Source organism: Urocampus carinirostris, chromosome 3 (genome assembly GCF_059441175.1).
Source record: "Urocampus carinirostris isolate Australia breed hairy pipefish chromosome 3, RoL_Ucar_1.0, whole genome shotgun sequence".
In the NCBI taxonomy this organism is placed as follows: domain Eukaryota; kingdom Metazoa; phylum Chordata; class Actinopteri; order Syngnathiformes; family Syngnathidae; genus Urocampus; species Urocampus carinirostris.
The window spans coordinates 8,276,681-8,294,824 of NC_142351.1; the positions used below are offsets into that span (position 1 = coordinate 8,276,681).

The following is an 18,144-nucleotide window of genomic DNA, read 5'->3' on the forward strand; positions in this document are numbered from 1 at the left end:
CTTTAACTTTGCAATCAAATATCAGGAAACTGAATGTATTACAATGAAACGCTTGACATGTTATAACCTTCGACCTCTTTGGAAGAGGGTAGCAAAACACAACCGTAATAATAAGATATATGATATAAATATGAACAAATATATTAACAAATTAAACATTTTTTGATGGATAACAATATTATTGAATTTGCTTTGCAACCGGATAACAGAAAATTAAGTTTATTACAATGATAACTGATGTGTCATGACATTGGACCTCTTTGGAAAAAGGTAGCTAAACGCAACCAAAATAATGATAATAATTAAAAGGAAACTTGAGTAACTTTTGGGACATTTTGTACTTCTAAGAGTATTTTAAATCACTGTATTTTCTACTTTTTTGATTAGATTTGTGAGAACGAAAGTGTACTCTTATTTCGCTACATTAGGCTACATTGAAGCCGTTACTTGAGTACGTAAGTCAGTCTGTCTGGCTTTTTCTTATTGAGTGACGGAAATCGCTATACGGTAGTAACAAAATAAAAGTGTTTAGAGGAAAACAACGTTATGAGTTTTACTTTGCAATCAAATATCAGGAAACTGAATGAATTACAATGAAACACCTGACGTGTTATAACCTTCGACTACTACTACTATCTACTTTCTTGAGAAGATTTGTGAGGAAGAAGGTGTACTTTTATTCCGCTACATTAGGCTTCATTGAAGCCGTTACTTAAGTACGTATGTCAGTCTATCTTTGTGGTTGTCTATGCGGTTTACACTTCACTCCAGTCTAAATTAGTGATATGTTGTCCTCGTACAAACCAGCTCAAATTGTGTGTTGGTGATTGAGTATAAGAAAGGTTTTAAAAAAATAGTATTTGATATTATTTTACATCTGTATATATTTTAATCCATGGTTTCTATGTTTTTATTTCAATGTGGTTTACACAACAAATGTAAAGCGGATTCTTGTATCACACAGTTTATTTGTTGTTGCATTGAATCGTCAATATTTTAATTAACATTTTGTTGTGTGTATTTTTTAGAGATTCTGAGTTGCTTGAAGTTGATAATAGAGTTGCTTAATATAATAAAGTTGAAGGTTTAATTGAGTTACACAACACAGCGACCTCTTGTGGTAGAGTGAAAACATAAATACTATGATAGTTCAGTAGAATAATTATTTTTTTTCTAAAATATTCATTTTATGCATAATGTTACATTAGTCAGGGTAGTATACAGATTGAGGGGGGCCTCCAAAAACCAGTCTTTTTTTGTTTCCCCTTTGTTTCCCCAGTCTTTTTATCTCAGACACACACATGTAGATAGATAGATAGATAGATATATATATATAGAGAGAGAGAGAGAGAGAGAGAGAGAGAGAGAGAGAGAGAGAGAGATAGATAGATAGATAGATAGATAGATAGATAGATAGATAGATAGATAGATAGATAGATAGATAGATAGATATCGATACATAGATATTGATAGATAGATATCGATAGATAGATATCGATAGATAGATAGATAGATAGATAGATAGATAGATAGATAGATAGATAGATAGATAGATAGATAGATAGATAGATAGATAGATACCATAGATAGATAGATAGATAGATAGATAGATACCATAGATAGATAGATAGATAGATAGATAGATAGATAGATAGATAGATAGATAGATAGATAGATAGATAGATAGATAGATAGATAGATAGATAGATAGATAGATAGATAGATAGATAGATAGATAGATAGATAGATAGATAGATAGATAGATAGATAGATAGATGGATGGATAGATAGATAGATACCATATATAGATAGATAGATAGATAGATAGATAGATAGATAGATAGATAGATAGATAGATAGATAGATAGATATCGATAGATAGATATCGATAGATAGATATAGATAGATAGATAGATAGATAGATAGATAGATAGATAGATAGATAGATAGATAGATAGATAGATAGATAGATAGATACTTTATTCATCCCCGTATGGAAATTATTATTTTGATTATTATTTGATTCCTTAATCAAGTACTGGGATTTATCTTGATTATTTTAATCTCTTTTTAAAATAAACGTAATAATTTGTTGACTGAATGTTTATTTTCCTAAAGAAAAAAACAAATAGATAAGAAATTGCTAGAGTTACTCTGTACTTAAGCAGTTTTTTCACCAATTACTTTTTTACTTTTACTCAAGTAATTATTTGGATGACTACTTTTTACCTCGACTTGAGTCATTTTATTCTGAAGTAACGGTGATTTTACTTGAGTAGAATTTTTGACCACTCTACCCACTTCTGACCACCAACATCTTGATAAATATGCTAAAAAACAACAAATACATATATAGTGACAAAGTATATTTATTTTTATGGGAAACAACCTTATATACTTTGTCTTGGCAACCAGATAACAGGAAAAACAAGTTTGTTACAATTTTGTCAACAATGTCCTCCTGACTGGGCAAAGAGCAGCCCATGATTTTGTGGGCTGGGTTGATCACTCTCTTTAATGTTTTCTTGACTACAGCTGTTCTCCCAGCTTGTATCGATTGTTTGATTTTGTTTACTGGGTTTATTTTTTCACCAGGAGAGTGAATAAAACTTCTTAACAATTGAAATCCGATCTTGAACGACATTGACAGTTTTATTTTGAAAACCCTCCGTTTCCGTTTGATGCTTCCCGTGTTGCCTGCCACGCAAAACGTCTTATACTGAAAGTGCAGCGATGTTCCGGAAATACCTTATTGTCCTTGTTTATTCCTCGTCAACCTAGTATATAATTATTTTGCCTATTTATTTATCAGTTTAATATTCCTGAAAGTTGGAATATTTGATCTGTCTGATTTGTTTAATGCATATGTTAGACGAAAATTAGCATTCAGGCTAATATGTTTTTTTTCCCCCACCATGTTTCATGTGTGTGTTTTTATTGCACTGTCCCCTTATGAATAAACTAGTGACTAAAAACTTTACGACTAATAAAACCATGACTTAAGCTACGAGAGAAGTTTGTTATGAAAACACATCGTTTATTGAATTTCCCCCTTTCAAATCAAATCTTATTTTGAAAGTAAGATGACATGACGTAGTTTCCGTTTCGCCTGACTCATTTACGATATCCCTCCACTAAGCTAACCGTGCTTATGTGAGATCAAAGGAGACTTTTGATTTTTAGTGCCAATTTTTATTATTGCTTTTGAACAAAAAGGCGAAAATGTCAGATACGGTGAGATGAAAATAATTATAAATAGCTGTTGGTTTTGTACCTAACGAAATGAAACACCGTGTTAGCTTACTTGTGTACTATGCTATGCTAACTGCTAGCTCACGTAACTAGCGAGAGGCCTTCAACTCCTCTTAACAACAATCCCATTTATAATCTAGATCGAACTTCTAAACAGTCATTTGTCACTTTACAATTTAAACATGTTTTCAAAAACAAGCTTCTGCTGCTATTTTATCATCCACCGCTCACGATGTCGGTTCTTTGTGTTGCTTTTTTTTTACGAGCAACTTCAAAACTTTATTTGTATTTTTGTAGGAGACAAAACCATCGAGCCAAGACGGTGCTGATAAGAAAGATGGAGGAGAGTATATCAAGTTAAAAGTCATCGGTCAGGTAAGTGATCTTTTAAATTTGAATTCCATAAAATAGACTATTCTTTATTGTCATTCATTACAACGCAGTGAACATTGGTGCAACGCGATCAGACCTTGCACTTTAGTAGAAATGCCAGAGAAAAACGTCACAGAGAAATAAAGGTATTATAAATAGGCAAACATTTAATAGGGACTGGCCTGAATGGTAAGTGCATCAGAACAATACTGCATTGAAAAAAAGTACAATTGCAATAGCAGCAACATATTTCCAGATGTGTAGCAGCAACGGCCTGGGTTGTGGAAAGTAGAAGTAAGAAGGGAGAGGACCCACAAAGAGGACTGGAGGATGCTGCTTGGGAGGGTGGGATGGCAGAGCTATGCCCTTGCACAATAGTTTTGCCCTTTACACTTTGGTTAACTACTATTAAAAGATAATAACTCTGAAATTGTTTAATTGATGTTGAAAATGTCAGGAAAAGGTGTTAAAACGTCATATTGTCAGATATAACAAAATTGTGAATATGCTTGATGGTTGTTGAGATTGTCGTGTTTGTTTTGCTGCTGTTGGTGTCGGTGGATTTGTTCAGAACAAAAAAAATCGACTTTGGCCTGGACGGATCTATTGACACTAACAAAGATGTTATATAACAAAATTGTGAATACGCTTGATTGCTATTAAGATTTTCGAGATGGGTTGTTCAAACCTCACATTGTGTTTGCTGTTAAACGTCATATTGAAATATAATATTGTGAATGGCCTTGATTGCTGTTGAGATTGTCAAGATTGTTTTCTGTTATTAGTGTCAATAAATTTGTTCAAACCAAAAAAAAAATGTGTAGTATTGCCCTTTACACATTGGTGCTGTTAAAAGTGTCGATAAAAATTGTTCAAACCTCATATTGTTAGAATATGATATAATGAAATTGTGAATGTATTTAATTGCTGTTAAAAGTGTCGATTAATAACTCATCTTGTTGGGATATGATATAAAGAAATTGTGTGTTTAATTGCTGTTAAAAATGTCGGGAAAAAATTGTTTAAACGTCATATTGTCAGATATAACGAAATTGTGTGTTTAATTGCTGTTAAGATTGTCGAGAATAATTGTTCAAACCTCACATTGTTTATTTGCTCTTACTAGTGTCAATAAAATTGTTCAAACCAAAAAAAAAACATATTTCCGAAATAGAAGTAGAGGAATAAAATGTGAATACTTAGTTTTCTATAGTAAGATAAGTTACCTACAGTCTTTTGCTTGTTTAGAGGCCCTGTTAAAGAAACCATATCTGAACCCTTTAGTTTTTGTTTTAAGGGACCCGATTTATACATTTACAAAACGAGATTAAACAATTCGCGTGTTCAAATAGAAATAAAAAAAATTACTGGCAGAATACAGAGCTGAAGAAAATGGGGTATGAGTGATACTAGAGATTGGAAATACTGCGTTTACAACTATAGTTAACCTTGTTGTTATTGTTACTATTATTGTATATTAACTGTTATTATTGCTATTGTTTTTATCATTGGTGTCACTATGATATTTAGTGACTAGTAGCATTATAACATTATTAGATGGGTACTACGATGATTAGTGTATAAATTATGCGATGATTGTTATTATTATAATTATTGATATCTGACCTATGTAATATGTATATCTGTGAGACTATGTTATAGTAGACACAAGAGGAGCTATCTGTAAAATGTATTTAATAGGGAAGATGAAGGGATAGGGGAAATAAGCGTCTGCTTCTTATTACCCCTTTTCGAACATGTTAACATTTTTGTTGTAAAGTCATTGTTTTTGTCCTGTTTTTATTTCATAATGTTTTATTCATTCAGATTGTACCATTGTTACGTTGGGCGGTTTTCCATTGCATTATTATAAAAATTTAGGTCAATCACCCAGCACTACCTTGTAAAAGTTTTTGGCGTGACATTCCTTCATCCTATTTTTCTCTTGTAAATCTTTATTATGAGTTTATTCAGGAGTGCCGTGTCTCATCTTGTTGCAAACAATGTACTGTATGTTATCAATCACAATTAATACAATTCAATCACCACCATAAACAAGAGCTTGAAACTGAAAAAATATCATGCCCGTATATATTTTTATTTTGTTCCCCAACTCTTATTTGGGAAATGCAGTATTGCTAATGTAATTGCATTTTTAATGGTGCTATTGTTGCGACACACTTACAAATTAGGCCAGTCTGCAAGCACTACCTCACAATTATGATCCTAATAGTCTTGTTTATGTTAATTTTTGTCTTTTAAGTCTTTATTTCGCCAAGTGCAATGCCTAATTTTGTTGTAAACGGTGTTCACTTTGTTGTTATTATTAACAATAAAGACTAATCTCATTCTGTAACGTCTGTCAGAGGGCAGCAGGTCAAAGAGGTAGTATTGAGAGGGAAAACAAGTCAAATCCCATTTCTTTGTCTTTTATCACAGAAAGTCTCAAAGGCCTGCACAGGCCCTTAACAATGCTACGATGATTATCTCAGTACTGGACCATAATCTGTTTGGATCGGGGTTCAACCACCGGATAGTTTGAATACTGAAACCTTTTTCCACATGCTAAGTAATGGGGGTTTTTGTACATTCCGATGCATTCCAAAATAACCAAAATATGAAAACAACATGCACTTAAACAAATATAAATATAATTAAATGTGTACCTAAACAATGCTAATTATTTAAATATGTAGATGATAAAGATGAAACCTAAAAAATAAACATATAAACAAATTTAAAGCATTTACTGCACCTTTGAACACCATTCTCATATTTGCCAATCATTTCCTCCTTCAATTTCGATTTTCCTTCTCCATTTACACAAATTTTCTCTGGACCATTTTTATCTGCAAGAACATCGCACTCCTAAGCATACTGTATATTATCGGAATGACGATCTCTCTCCAAATAATGATACCTGACCGGGCAAGATGGACAAGAAGGGTCCAATTTCTTGTTTGAATGGCACAGCATTTTTTTATTTTTTTGTTTCGAATATAGACCCGATAGTGTGACGTCTCAGTCATAGCTGGAGGCATAACAAGACTTGCGCTGGTAGGAAGAGTGAGGAAAAGAAAGCTGTCAATGATGCTAGTTGTCGTCATGTTTTGTGTTTGTGTGATCGTATATAAAAGTTTTATAGGATTCCAGTGGATACTGCTGATCAAAAAAAAAGAAGAGAGTTGTAGTTAAATGCATTAAAGAGGAAAGATTGGACCGTGGCACTCATCAAAAATGCTCGGGTTTGCAGTACACACTTCTTATAAGGTAAGAGAAATTAAACATTTATGATTGTTGCTATCGAGTCCATATTATTATATCGGCCACCAAGAGATGCTTCTCCTAAAAAAAACAATAAATGTGACCCTGTGGTGAGGGGCCCTCTCCTCCTGCGTGTCGTAAGAGGCAACTAAAATGGAGCGAGGGGACTGGGGATCCTCTCTTTTCTATATCTACTCCCTAAGAGACAGCAAGGCAAAGAAAGGGGGGCGGGAGACCGAAAGGTCTCGCAAACCCTAGTTATAGGTTCACTGAATGTGAGAGGATGTGGAAGTAAAGCAACTGAGTGAAAGAAAGAGGAGATCGGAAGGACGATGACTAAAAGGAAGGTTGATGTGTTAGCCTTGAGTAAAAAAAAGATCAATACTTAAAGGCATATAATAAATGACTTTGATTGTGTGCCCAACATTTTTTTGCGATGCATGCTTGTTCGAGCAGTGTTCACAAAGCTAACATTGGCATTTAGGCCACACGCTAACAGTTAGCTGAAGCTCAGAAAATAACATTGTATATTGCCGTTATAAGTAATATGGACTTGAAAGCAACGATCATAAACGTAGAATTTCTCTCGCCTGATATAAAGTGTGCACTGCAAACCTGAGCATTTTTGATGAGTGCCTCTGGTCCAATCCTTTGGCTTTAATGCATTTAACTCTCTTCTTTTCGATGGGAACCTGTAATTTACAATCACTAACGTTTTTCTCTGATTCCGGCCCCCAAACACGCAACATGACGCTTTCTTTTCCTTGGTCTTCTGATTGGCGCATGTTTTGTTTCACATCCACCTTCGGTTGTGACGCCACGCTCGACCTAGATTATTTAACTGAAAAGTGAAAGCCATCCATTTTGATGATAAAAAGCTCAATTTTGGGGGCTTCGCTTGTTGACATATCACCTCGTTCTAGCTTCTGTCTTCAGGCTAAGCCCTGTCCACATCACAATGTTTACTAACAAATGAAATGGTCTATAGAGTCTATGAAGTACCCATGTATCACCGTGTAAGCAAAAACCTTGGTATGGTTATTTTTGAAGCCTTCCTGGTACAATGGACATGGTTTTGTCACTTTCCTGATAGCCTTATTGTTTCCTGCTTCCACAGGACAGCAGCGAGATCCATTTCAAAGTGAAGATGACGACACATCTGAAGAAGCTGAAGGACTCGTATAGCCAGAGACAGGTCGGTACTCGCGTACTTTGGGCAAGAACTGATATAAAAATAAGACCGGAGCTTGTGAGTATAAAAGGGTTTGAAAAAGTACGTGAAGCTTTTTGGACTTTCTCTCATTGATCTTTTTCAAAGTCACACAGATGGAAAAACTCATCTTTTCATTCGATAACTTTGAGTGGAATTTTTTTCTCGATTTGTATTGCAGCTTGTAATTAGGGTCGGATGGCGGGGTCCTGAAGTCTGACCGGTTGAGAATTACTGATCATTGTGCATAAAAATACGGTCTCGGAGCAAAGCTGAGAAAAGTCAATGCACAACGTTTAGCGCTGTATAAATTGCGCGACACTAAATCTGGATCCATTACATTACACTTAAAATCGATTAGAATCGATTACTATCGATTCGTTGTTGCAACCCTAGCCACAAGTTTAAGCAGATAATTTTTGTCATTTGTGGAAATCTGACCAAGCTCAGGTCACATTGGATGCAGAAATGTGAGAAATTCCGAAAAGTTCAGAGTGGGGCTGTATGACTAACCGAAATCTAATTGACAATGCGATGTGACGTAGTGCAATTTTGTAATCATATGACACTGCGTTTTTTTTTCCAAAGATTTATAGACTGCAACTTTAACAAAGCTCCCTAGAAGGAGGGTCCTTTTTACTTACAATAAGTCTAACCCCTTAACAACCCTGTCAAATTCAAATTGACAGCTGTTGTTGAGCTGTTTGGAGAATCTGGACAGTTTTGGTCTCCTTTAAAGGGGAACACACTCAACGTTTTGTCCCCATCTAAAATAATCAATGAAAACGCTACTAACATTTAGTAATCTAAGTTAGAACACATAGAAAGATGAGTGTTGTGTGCATGTCAGCTGGAAAACAGCTGGGACAATACTATGAAGCCATACCAGGTCCCAGGTCAAATTTGATCACCATCTGAAAAACTAAACATAAGCATTTTATGCATTTTCTAAGGATGACCAACTTGGGTGCCGAGGTGCTTAACTTGTTTGGGTGTTTGTTTGTTTTTGTGTATTTGTCTTGCTGTCGGTCACCCCTCTCAAGGGATATGACATGGGCGAATAGTTAGATAGATGGATAGCTGTCTTGGGGTGACCGGTGACGGATAGACACGTCTTTGATTCTCCACAGTCTGATGGCTCTGTCACAAAGTATTAACCCTAGGGTGCATAAGTGGGATAAAAAAATTACTCCACGGTCAAGTTGTTGTTCTTCAAGTCAAGTCATGTTTATTTGTGACGCCTTTAATCACAAGGAAACTCAAAGGGAGGCATAGACCACAGATTATTGCAAACTACAGACTATTATGACACCATCCCCTGATCTAAAACCTACGTTTGGGCAAGGAAAACCTCAATTCAAGTCATGTTTATTTGTCACACTCTTAATCACAGGGAGTCTCAAAGGGCTACACAGACCATAAATTATTGCAAACTACAGACTATTATGACACCATACCCTGATCTAAAACCTACATGAGGGCAAGGGAAAACTCAAAAACTTCAAGTCAAGTTCTGTTTTTTTGTGACACCCTTAATCACAAGGAGTCTCAAAGGGCTGCACAGGCCACAGCTTATTGCAAACTACCGACTATTACAACACCATCCCCTGATCTAAAACCTACATGAGGGCAGGGAAAAACTCAAAAACCTCAGGTCAAATCAAGTCCTGTTCATTTGTTTGGCCCTTAATCACAAGGAGTCTTAAAAGGCTGCACAGATCATTGCAAACCATAGACTATTATGACACCATCGCCTGATCTAAAACCTACATGAGGGAAAGGGAAATCTCAAAAACTTCAAGTCAAGTCCTGTTTGTGACAACCCCTAATCACAAGGAGTCTCAAAGGGCTGCACAGACCACAGATTATTGCAAACTACCGACTACTATTTCAGCATCCCCTGATTTAAAACCTACATGAGGGCGAGGAAAAACTCAAGAACCTCAAGTCTAGTCATGTATATTTGAAGCACCCTTAATCACAAAGAGTCTCAAAGGCCTGCACAGACTATTACAAACTACAGACTATTATGACATCATCCCCTGATCTAAAACCTACATGAGGGCAAGGAAAAACTATAAAACCTCAAATCAAGTCCTGTTTATTTGTTTGGCCCTTAATCACAAGTAGTCTGAAAGGGCTGCACAGACTATTATGACACCATCCCCTGATCTAAAACCTAAATGAGGGCAAGGGAAAACTCAAAAACCTCAACATGAGGAAAATGAAGAAAACTTGAGAAGGGGGCTGCGCACATGAGGTCATCCCGCTTTCAGGATTACCAGGCCAAAATAGATGTTGCAATAACAAACAATACACAGATATTGTCAAATCTTGTCATATTCCAGTTGTTCCTCAAAAAACATGTTTATAACATGATGCCATTAGTATTTTTATTTTTCCTTTCTAAATACCGTCTCCACGAATGAGTCAAAATGACCTTTTCTTTCTCCCAATCAAATTTTCTTTTCTTTCATCGATATCAGCCGGACCTTAAAGTGGGTTTATGTGTTGCAGGGCGTCCCAGCCAGCACGCTAAGGTTCCTTTTCGAAGGACAGCGAATCGCAGATAGTCAAACCCCAAAAGAGGTAGGTTGTTTTTTTTTTTTTTCAAGTGTTTGAAAAACGAAGCGGCTCGGTAAAACCCCCGTCCCTTTGGTAACAGTTGGGAATGGAAGACGAGGATGTCATCGAGGTATATCAAGAACAGACGGGAGGACATTGGAATAATTAAATGTATTCGATCTTTTTAGCATTTTTCTTTTTTTTACGAATGCTTTTTGTCTGACTTTCAAACCATCTGGATCAAAACTATCCGGGCTTCCACGCAGCAGCAGGACAGAAAGGTGAGAAGAAGGCTTTTGGAGAGCACGTGGGGTTAGCATTCCTGCTAGCTTTTATTATGTCACGTCCTGCAACCTCACGAACATAAATCGGTCTGAAATTGTCTACCGTTTTCATACCCAAATAGAAACGGGATGTAAAAAATTGCAGCTTGTATTTACGATTTTTTTTTAATGTACTTTATTTCCGATATTCGCATTTCCCTTGTACAGAATTTTACAGTCTTCACTGTGTTTCCGTAGAAATGATCGTTGGGGGGGGGGGGGGGGGGGTCAAACACGGCATTTTCAACTGTTTGCTGTTTGAAATCATTTATTTTTTGGGGGGATAATGGTGTTCGTGGTTGTACTCGTCTTTTGTGATCGATCACATTGAAAGCTACCGTGTTGTAAATAAATCTTTTGTCTTTCGGACGGATCTGGGTTTTTTTATGCTACCTTCGCTCATTGTTTAGGAAATTACAATTCCTGGGAATTTGTCTGAACATACTCAGGGTTTAATAGGGCAATGTCACATCAACTCCATTTTCCACAATGAGAAACTGACGTTCGGTCTAACGATACTTGCAGTCCGGATACTTGCTAGTTCCATTGATACAGATGGTTTGACAATCTCATGTCATTCTTTTTTTTTTTTCAAATAAAATATTTATGTGAGAAAAGTTTGGTATTTGTTTTAATCAAGGTTGCATAATTTTTGGCATGATTAGAAAGGATTTGCACCCTGATCAGGACAAGCTCTCTCGTGTTCTGGAGGAACAGAAATCATAAATATAGACAGAAAATAAGATTTTGTAATTGGTATTCTATTGTGTTCAGAAAACCATCCGTAAAAATGACCGGGATCGTGAGAATTCAAAAACATCCAAGATACAATCACACAGGACCGGCTGTACATCACGTGGAAACATTGTGTGCTATCATTATTTAATTATTGACATATGTAAATCTGTGTCTAAAACTCATGAGAAAAAGTTGCCTGCCCGGCCATAAAGATGCCTTGCCCCATTTTTCACAAGTTGAAACACAATAAGACGACTCAACACAAAAAAAAATCCATTGTTGCAAAGTATTAAGGATTGATCATCAGAATATGTAACAGAACAACACTTTAAAATCAAGTTTATAATGAATATACTTATAACATTCATTGCATGTATATGACATCGCTGTTTTCCATTAGTATGTACCGTATTTTCCGCGTTATAGGGCGCACCCCCAAAAAATAGTTTTTGGTCCTATATCTTCCATAGATAAGGCGCACCGGATTACAAGGCGCTACAATGGGAACGGCGAGAAAACAGTCAGATGGTTCAGTCCAACTTCTTACCCCCTTAACATTCCCAAAGCTTGCAAAGAAACAAATATGTGTCTCAGACATGTACGGAAACAGTGTCAGTACGATGTCACTCAAATGCATTGTTCCATCATTCGGAAGGTTAAAGTCTTGGGATTCAAGAAATGCCAACCATTCCTTAGTTTCTATTTTCTTTTTCGCTCGCAACTTTACTGTGCATATGACGATAAACACTTGGAATTGAGTTGAATTCACTCAACTCATCAGAGCGACATCAAAATCGTTCTAAAACAAGATACCGGGAAAATATAAAGCCGCATAACTCACCTAAGTTCTCACGTTCAATAATGATACACAATCATGGTCTTCTTACAACCGTGAGTGTAGTAAATCCAGGAGAGTCGAATATTTACAAATACAGACTAATGAAACATGTTTCTTTATGGCGTACTTTAGCAAGCTTGCTACGCCATTGCTAAACTCTGCCGATTGCAGGGTTTGTTTCGGCCCTCTAGCCAATCCGAGGCTCCGAATAACTTCAGCCAATAGTGATCGATTTAACGGATGATTGACACATCTTTTTCGGCCAATTGCAGGGTTTGTTTTGGCCCTCTAGCCAATCCGAGGCTCCGAATAACTTCAGCCAATAGCGATCGATTTAAAAACGCCGTCATATGTATCCCAGCATACACCGCGGACCACATCGCCTACGAGGAAAAATCTAGTGGGCGGCTGCTTGCCTTTGTTGCGAGACCTTGCGACTTAATATTGATCCATATATAAGGCGCACTGTATTATAAGGCGCATGGTCAGCTTTTGAAAAAAATTAAGACTTTTAGGTGCGCCTTTTAGTGCGGAAAATACGGTACCTGTATTAAACTCATCTTCAATGTTTGCGTTGCGTCGTATGCTACAAGCCACGTGAACTCCTCTTTCCACGATGCTTTTAATATACGTTTACGTTTTGTAGCGTCATCAGTTTTGTTAGCTTCTTTTGAATCTTTCTTCTGGGGCTGGGGTTTTGGCTTGAAATGAAATGATCTGCATTTAAATAGCACTTTTCAAGTCGAGACTTCCCAAAGAGCTTTACAGTGTGCTTCACATTTCCCAATAGCGGCCGTGCAGCCATGTAAGGCGCTAACCTGCTTATTGGGGGCATTGGGGGTTCAGTGTCTTACCCAAGGACACTTCAACATGTAACACGGAGGAGCCGGTTTTCGAACTGCGATCTCTTGATCCCAAGACGAGCGCTCTACCTCCTGAGCCACTGCCGCCCCCACTTCTCAATTTTTCTCGAGTTCTCTGTGCGTCTACTTTCGAAAATGATTTGCCAATGCACGACCTTATAACGCTTATTTGATGCTGGCTTCTGATTGGCTGCCGATTATGCAAATTGAAAAACAAACCGAAATCCAGAAATTTCCAAACCGGACGAAGATTTCGGAATAAGGCAAACGTTTGACGTTATTTCAGTTACTGCTAAAAATGTTTTTATAGGACATTGAACGTTAAACAAAATGATGAAACAATGTCAAACATGTGCAATGAATCCTATAGTAGTTCTAATTCAATTATTCACAGTGGATGAACTGTCTCACGTGACACTGCGTGAAGGTAAGCTACTGTGTTATCTCTTGTAACAAAATGACAATCCAGGTTGCATTGACAACACCCCCAGGAGGCCAAATCGAGCCGTGTGAGAGTGGTCAGCTCCCAGCACACAAAATTCCTTTTTTTAGGCCAGAGAAGAGGCAAGACATCTTATTTAACAAGAAGCCAAAGTGCTATTGAAGGTTGCGAGCTGGGCAAGTGAGGAACCAGGAGCAGAGGACCAAGTCCTGTCCAGCAACCAGTCAACAAGGTTCTGAACTGGTCTTCTGAGCAAGGAGCACAAACACCGCCAAAGTCCCGATCGAACCAGCGGCCCAGCCGGTGGGACTTGGCGGTCCACGAGACCAGCAGGGAGAGGCTGCGTCAACGCCCTTCACCCAGTGGTTCTGGTCCAGACCGGGCCCTCCTGGACTGCAGCTCCCCTGCCTAGGACATCAGAACCGGCCTCTACCATCATCATCGAACCGAAAGTTCATCTCATGTTCCCAGGTATAGATTGCTGTGCCTAGCTGGCGTTTGAGTATGGGTGTTTACAGATTGTTCTTTGGGTTTTCATCATAAAGTGTTTCAACAGTGAGCATCAATTGTTTAATGGGCTTCGATATATACTGTAAGATATAGCGATGTACAGGGTCCAGGACAGGGCCCAGCGTTCATGGGGCCCTAAGCAAAATTAGATTTGGGGCCCCCTATTAATTGATCACTTCTATACCTACTAGACCTCATTCTATGTTCTACTCCAGGGGTGGGCAACTATTTGGAGTCGGGGGCCGCATGTGACATGATATACTTCTTTTTAAGTAGATTAGTTTCATCCAATTGGAATTGAAACAATTAGAGCAAAATAGTATATGAGGTACCTGTTTTAAATACTTCATTTATTATTTAATTTTGAAGTATTACTGTAGGGGTTTTTTTGTATTTCTGAAGTAGGATTTTTATTGAAGTTCTGTAGGTTTTTTTTGTAGTGTTACTGTAGTTTTATTTTTGTAGTATTTTTTCAGTGTTTCTGAAGTCATTTTATGTAGTATTTGCATAGTATTTTTTATGATTTCTGTGGTACATTTGTAGTATTTTAGATTTTTTGTTGTATATCTGTACTATTTTCATATTGTATTTGTATTAGAGTAGTTTTATGATAGTGTTTTTGTACTATAACTGCAGTATTCTTTTTTTAAAGTGTTTTTATTATCCCTGCTGTGTTTTGTAGTATTTCTATATAAGAATGTTGTATATCTGTTGTATTTTATGTTGTACTGTAGTGTTTTTTTTTTTGTGTTTCTGAAGTCATTTTATGTAGTATTTGCATTGTATTTTTTATGATTTCTGCTGTACATTTGTAGTATTTTGGATTTTTCGTTTTATATCTGTACTACTTTCATATTATTTTTGTATTATTAGAGTAGTTTTATGATAGTGTTTTTGTAGTATAACTGCAGTATTCTTTTTTTAAAGTATTTTATTATCCCTGCCGTGTTTTGTAGTATTTCTATATAGGAATGTTTGTTGTATATCTGTTGTATTTTATGTTGCACAGTCTGACTGTAGTTTTATTTTTGTAGTATTTTTTTAGTGTTTCTGAAGTCATTTTATGTAGTATTTGCATAGTATTTTTCATGATTTCTGCTGTACATTTGTAGTATTTTGGATTTTTTGTTTGTATATCTGTACTACTTTCATATTATTTTTGTATTATTAGAGTAGTTTTATCATAGTGTTTTTGTAGTATAACTGCAGTATTCTTTTTTTAAGTATTTTTATTATCCTTGCTGTGTTTTGTAGTATTTCTATATAAGAATGTTTGTTGTATATCTGTTGTATTTCTGTAGTATTTTATGTTGTACAGTCTGGCTGTAGTTTTATTTTTGTGATATTTCCTTGGGAGAATTTTTTGTAGTATCGCTATAGGTGTCATTTGCAGTATTTCTGTTGTAAACCTCTTGTAGTAGTATATTAGTAGTCATATTTCTCTACTTTTTTTGTTAAGTAATATGTATTTATATTTTGTAATTATGTATAATTGATTTACTTCCAAAGCAGTATTTTTGTAGATTATTTGTAGTACTTCCATAGTAATATTTTTGTCATGTTACTGTAGTTATCTTTTCATAGTATTTTTGGATTGAATAATTTTGTAGTGGTATACATATAGTATTACTGTAGTCGTTTTTTGTAGTAATTCTTTACATTTTTTTTATTTTCAGAACAAAAGCAAAATAATATATGATCTCCCCGTTTTCAAGCACTATATTTGATATTTTGTTTTATAGCTAATGTGTAGTATTTTTGTTGTATTTCTGTAAAAGTATTTTGGAGTGGACACACAAAAGTGACAATGGAGACAAAAAAAAGTGAATTACTCTTGGGGGCCCCCTAGTGGTTAGTGTTAGTTCACGGTAGTCGTTTTTCAGTTCACATTTGGAACGATTCCGGTCTTTCGTACTCCTAAAAAGAGCCATATCTGACTCCCGAGCCATAGGTTCCTCACCCTGAATTATCAAGTCCTGGGAGTCCAAAACTGGAATGGTTCTTTAATGTATAGTAGGGCTGCAACAACTCAGCGATAAAATTGATTATGAAAAGTGTTCACTATTTAGATCGGGGGTGTCAAACTCATTTGAACTCGGGGGGGGCACACGATAGAACAAACGTTCTGTCGGGGGCCGGACTAGTAGATTAAAGAGAAAGAAAAAGAGAGATAAAGAAATAAGTGAAAGAGGGAGGGGGAAAAGCGAGAGGGTGGGACAAAGAAAGAAAAAGAGAGGGAGAGAGCGTGAGAAACAAAAGATAAAGGCTGCGTCCCATTCTTCGCACTTTCACTCGCTATGTGCCCTAGTCACTCGGTTTGCGCGTTCACGTGAAAATGGGGTGTGTCCCGATACTCTCAAGACCGAGGCAGAAGTGCCCTTAAACCAAGTCGTAACCACTTCAAGACCGAGGGGGCTCTCGACCTCACTTGGCAGCGAAGTGACTACCCAGAAGGCTTTGCGAATTCTCAATATCAACAAACATGCCCGAAAAGGAACCACACAAATGTAAGTAGTTTTCCACAACCACGCATGTATTTGCAATAAAATGTATCGAGATATCTTAGTTAGACGTAAATGCAATAGAAAATCGTATTTTCGCGTTAAAACACGAACATTGCAAAATCGCTACTTTACGAAGTGCACTAATCTACCAAGGGAGCTGGCAAAAAAAAAACCTTCACGCTACAAACTGTAAAGTAGGATAACTGTGCAGAAAATCACGGTTCAGCCCATCCCTGTTTTTATCTTAAACGAGTCGTGCTTTTCATGTACATGGCCAGTCGCTAAAGGAGCATAGTCAGAATACCGTTCTGGACATAAGCGCTTGTTTACTGCACACAATTTCGGGTGTCGTGTTTTATTTACAATATGATTCTTTCATGTGAGATCAGAATGCATTAGTTTTCATCATGCATTACGAGTAATGTCTCCGAATTTCACGTGGAAATACAGTTGAAACAAACTACTATCACATAGTTCACTGTCTTCTCTGTAAACACATATTAAGTGAACGAATTACCTTCTCAAAATGTTGTCCAAATGTGGAGACAATTCTAAAGCATATGTGATGCTGGCCAATAGAAGGCTCATACAGCCATAAGAATAACATGTCAATTTCATGTCTCACATCAACTAGTTGAGCATCGTATACACAGTTGTTTTTGTACAATACATCAGCATTAAGTAATTCTTGTTTTTTCCACCCAACCTAAAGGCCACTGAAGAACGTCCCGTGGAAGAGCTGGTCACCATCACAGCTACCACGCCATCCACACCACCGGGCACGTCGTTGGCACCTTCTAATCCGGCGCCAAACCCCAAATCACCCAGAAAAAAAAAGGAAGCACGATACACTCCTTGACTTTTTGAAAGCGGAGTCTGCCGGAGTGAGGAAAAGTCTCGAAGAAACTGTGGCCAAAACTGAGCGGTTCCCGTCCTTTTTGGGAAGCTCGTGGACAAATTTCCAGAACAGTGACATCTCTGCAATGTTTCCCTTTGTTTTATAAAAGGAAAATATTTTTTTTTATTAAGAACTCAATGAAGTTCCAGTTTGTGTTTTCCAGCTTCATGGAAGTATTGGTATATTTTTGTTAAAATTTGTGACACATTATTTATTTACTATTATGTATTTTGGCCCAATGTGAGTTTGTTTTTCTGAAAGTAAACTATTATTTAAGCTGGAGTGATTTGTAGTTGTTTTCTGTCCAACAGTCACATAGTTCACACGCAGTATCTCACATCATTATGAAATAAACCACCAAGGTG

The 18,144-nt window shown here is 36.7% G+C and overlaps 1 protein-coding gene across 1 annotated transcript; it reads left to right on the top strand.

Annotated features, from left to right (window-relative positions):
* Window positions 1–3,077: 3,077 nt before the first annotated feature.
* On the top strand, window positions 3,078–11,201 carry sumo1 (small ubiquitin like modifier 1). Its single transcript, XM_088329751.1, has 5 exons — window positions 3,078–3,234; window positions 3,550–3,627; window positions 8,006–8,083; window positions 10,616–10,687; window positions 10,764–11,201. Exons 1-5 carry the CDS (start codon window positions 3,223–3,225, stop codon window positions 10,830–10,832), a joined length of 309 nt encoding a protein of 102 aa, XP_088185877.1. The 5' UTR covers window positions 3,078–3,222; the 3' UTR covers window positions 10,833–11,201.
* The last annotated feature ends 6,943 nt before the right edge of the window (window positions 11,202–18,144 follow it).

What these genes read in the sequence shown, in the direction of transcription:
- sumo1 (XM_088329751.1), top strand. An exon ending in AGTTAAAAGTCATCGGTCAG is followed by an intron (nt 3,628 to 8,005) that starts GTAAGTGATCTT and finishes CTGCTTCCACAG; the next exon opens with GACAGCAGCGAGATCCATTT. An exon ending in ATAGTCAAACCCCAAAAGAG is followed by an intron (nt 10,688 to 10,763) that starts GTAGGTTGTTTT and finishes CTTTGGTAACAG; the next exon opens with TTGGGAATGGAAGACGAGGA.